Source organism: Helianthus annuus, chromosome 2 (assembly GCF_002127325.2).
Source record: "Helianthus annuus cultivar XRQ/B chromosome 2, HanXRQr2.0-SUNRISE, whole genome shotgun sequence".
NCBI classification, from domain to species: domain Eukaryota; kingdom Viridiplantae; phylum Streptophyta; class Magnoliopsida; order Asterales; family Asteraceae; genus Helianthus; species Helianthus annuus.
In genome coordinates this window covers 29,748,455-29,751,850 of record NC_035434.2, presented here as the reverse complement: position 1 = coordinate 29,751,850, position 3,396 = coordinate 29,748,455, and the positions used below count along the sequence as shown (strand labels likewise).

At 37.4% G+C, this 3,396-nt stretch overlaps 1 protein-coding gene across 1 annotated transcript; it reads left to right on the top strand.

Moving 5' to 3' along the window:
* Positions 1 to 588: 588 nt before the first annotated feature.
* LOC110942462 (golgin subfamily A member 6-like protein 1) lies at positions 589 to 2,532 on the top strand. Its single transcript, XM_035980593.1, has 3 exons — positions 589 to 1,320; positions 1,465 to 1,959; positions 2,362 to 2,532. Exons 1-3 carry the CDS (start codon positions 589 to 591, stop codon positions 2,530 to 2,532), a joined length of 1,398 nt encoding a protein of 465 aa, XP_035836486.1.
* The last annotated feature ends 864 nt before the right edge of the window (positions 2,533 to 3,396 follow it).

The window sequence follows — 3,396 nt, the reverse complement described above, 5'->3', positions numbered from 1 at the left end:
GAAGAGTTAGTTGACAAACTGTTTGATTCGCTGCCAGATGAGAAAGACTGGCAATACTTTGCTTTGATGTTGAAAAACACAATCAAGTCAGAGGATCTGACGGTTGATCTGTTAATAGAAAGACTGGAGAGTCATGAGCTGGAGATCAAGAAATCAAACAAAGTCAATCATTCCTCCTATCAGCAGAATGTTGAGCTGTATTATCGAGGAAGTATGATCCCGAAGAATGTGTCTCCTAAGACAGCTTTCTCAACAGAAGGTTCTAACACGTCAAATCAAGAAAGTTCAAACAGTGGTTTTCATAGTGGTACATCATCAACAAATCCAAGCCAACCAGCTTCGAAGAATCTGTTTCAATGTAATATTGCTGTGGATTTGAAGAATGCTCAAAATTTCAGTGAAGAATCCGCAAAGCAGCAAATGGTGTTCTTAGCTTCTGTTCTAGAATCATAGGAGAGCCTTGTGGCAGGCAAGATTGGAAACACTAACCTCACTAAGGAGGACTATGATCAAATCGACCCAGAAGAAATGGAGTTGATAGATATCATGTGGTGTATGGCTAGTGCACTCCGGTGAGCACAAAGGTTCATGGAGATTACAGGCAGACATTCGATTGGCGGACCTTCTACAAAACTTGGTTTTGACAAATCAAAGGTCACGTGCTTCAGATGTAAACAAAAAGGACATTTCAAACGAGAATGTCGAAACGCACCCGCTGATGATACTGCAACTCCATTTCGTGAAAATTACTACAAAAGAGCAATCTATCATCAGAACAAATCAGAACCGCCCAGAATGAAGCAGCTTGAAGATACCCCCAAAGAAAAATCCAGAGCTCTTGCTGTTATTCATGATGACGAAGGTTTTGATTGGAGTGAACTGCCACCAGAAGAGGATGCAGTGGGCTATGCGTTTGTCTCAAAGCTAGTTCCTTTCAAAGACAACAGAAATGAAGAAGAAAAATATGTCAACAGAAAGATGCAAGCTCAATTCAGGATGACCAGAATCTACAATACATTCAAAGAAGCTAAAAGAGCGAAGAGATGGGATGCTGATAGAGAATGTTATCTTGATCCCAACGGAAACATTGCTGTTGATCCAGATTCAATTAGTATTGAAACTGTTATCCAAGAAATTGCTGATTACGAAGAAGGAAATCAAAGAATGTGGTGGGGAGGAGGAGAAGCTGATGAAAAAGAAAAAGAAAAAACAGAAGAAAAAGAAAAAGTGAAAGAGCCGCAGTTAAAGAAAGTTGATGACGGGATTATTGATACGACACAAGAGTTTACTGCTGAAAACTTGAAGAAGATGGCTGAAAAAGTTCTTGCTGCAAAAGAGCTAGAGGTAGTTTCTGGTTCTGGAACTGAGTCTAAAAGCAAGGTCAGTCAGAATGATGCAATCAATGAGTCAGGTAAGAAAACTAAAACTGAGAGCGACTGCAAAAATTGCATGAAAAACTGCAAGGTTTGTAGTACACTTGTTTACTTCAACGGTGAAAAGACCGGAGAACTGACAAAAAGAGTCAGAGACGTTGAAGATCGAATTTTAAACCGTGATAAAATGTTAAAAGCTTCAAATGAACGATTAAAAGATTTAACTGAGAAAATCGAAAAAGATAAAAATGACGTAGAAAGAATTAGGAAAGAAAATGAAAAACTAATTCATGAAAATTGTCAACTCACAGAAAATTTTGAGAAGCTAAAACGAATAGTTAAAGATTCTGATGAGAGAAATGGTAAGACAAGCAAAGAAAATATGCAACTATCAGGAGTTCTTAGAGTGAAAAAAGAGTTAATCAACCAACAACGGGATGAAATTGCTAAGTGGAAGCTTCAGTTTCAAGAAGCTAAAATTGAAAATGAACGCATCCAGTTGAAATTGAACAGGTACAACTCCGCAAGTTTTGTTCTTCAACATATCGTCCCTAAACCAATTGGGAAGAACAAAGCAGGCGAAGATGTATACTCTAATGGAACTGGGGTGGGGTATCATCAGGTTCCACCACCAGTCTTAAACAATTTTTCACAGAAAAAATCAGGGTAGGTTAATGATGAAGAAGAAAGTGAAGTTAAGCTTCCAGAAACGATTGATGTCACATTCACTTCATCGTCCGATGAAGATAGTGTTCAATCTGAAGTTGTGAAAAGCATGGTTGAAAATGTTTTAAAGTCTGAAAGTGACACTACCGAGGATGATGAATGTTTCTTGGACAAATACATTCCAAAATCTAAATCCAAAAACAACTTAAGTGAGGAACCTAATCTTGTGATGTACAAGATGGAGGGATCTGATAAGTTGTATTCAGATCGAGATTTTCCTTTGGAGAATGTGAATGTTGGTAAATTGAGAAATGTGTTCAAGTTGGTTGAAATCGATGTGTCTGAAATTGAAGGTTTGAAAAATTCTAAGAGACAATTGAATTTTGAAAAAGATAAATCTTACTATAAAAAACCTGTTGTACCACCGCATTTTTCTAACAACAATCAAAACAGATGGTCGGGTGGTTATCAGGGTGCTAAGAATTATCAATGAAAGAATTTTCAAAACAAAAAGTTCGCTGAGAAAAAGGTTTTTGTGAGAAGTTCGAGTTCAAGTTCACTTTCTGACGAAGAGTCTAAACTTTTTCAAAATCAAATGAAGAGTTCTTTGAGAAGAAGGCCTCACAGCCTCAGACAGAAGACACAAGTCGAGTAGTTGATACTCGTACATGCTTCAAATGCAATCAAGTTGGACACATTGCACGAAAGTGCACCAACTCAAAGCCTAAGTCTGAAGTTGTTGAGATTCAGAAAAAGAAAGTAGATGCAAAAGGTAAAGCTCCAATGGTTGTTGAGAAGAAAGTTTTGAAAAATGAAAACACCAAAATTAAAACTGAACATGTAGAAAATGTGGTAACTAAAAATGACAAGTTTTACACACGAGTTGCCTCATCTCAACAAACATGGAAGCCAAAAGTTGTTGAAAAGAAAACAAGTTCTCCAAAACCAAAGGTTTCAGAGTCGGAAAAACAATCATCTTATACTACACCGGTAAAGATGAATGTTCCTTTGGATTATTATGAGAAACTTGAAAAACAAATGTTAAATTCTGAAAAGAAGGATGTTCAAAAGAAAGATCAACCATCTGGTCAACCTCAAAAAGATGAATTTTTCTTATACAAAGAGGTTGAGGTTGGATCTGAATAGAGTTTAAAAATGAATGACAAGAATTTTCCACCATTGTTCACCAAAAGAACTGCCTCAATGTCAAGTTACCCGAGTCAAAAGAGGCTTGGGTGGCATCAAAATCTAACTAAGTGTTTTTGACATGTGCAGGAGCTTCCAAGATCCATTTCGCGTTGGATTATGGATAGTGGAGCTTCTCGGCACATGACGGGGAAGAAAACCCTGCTGTACG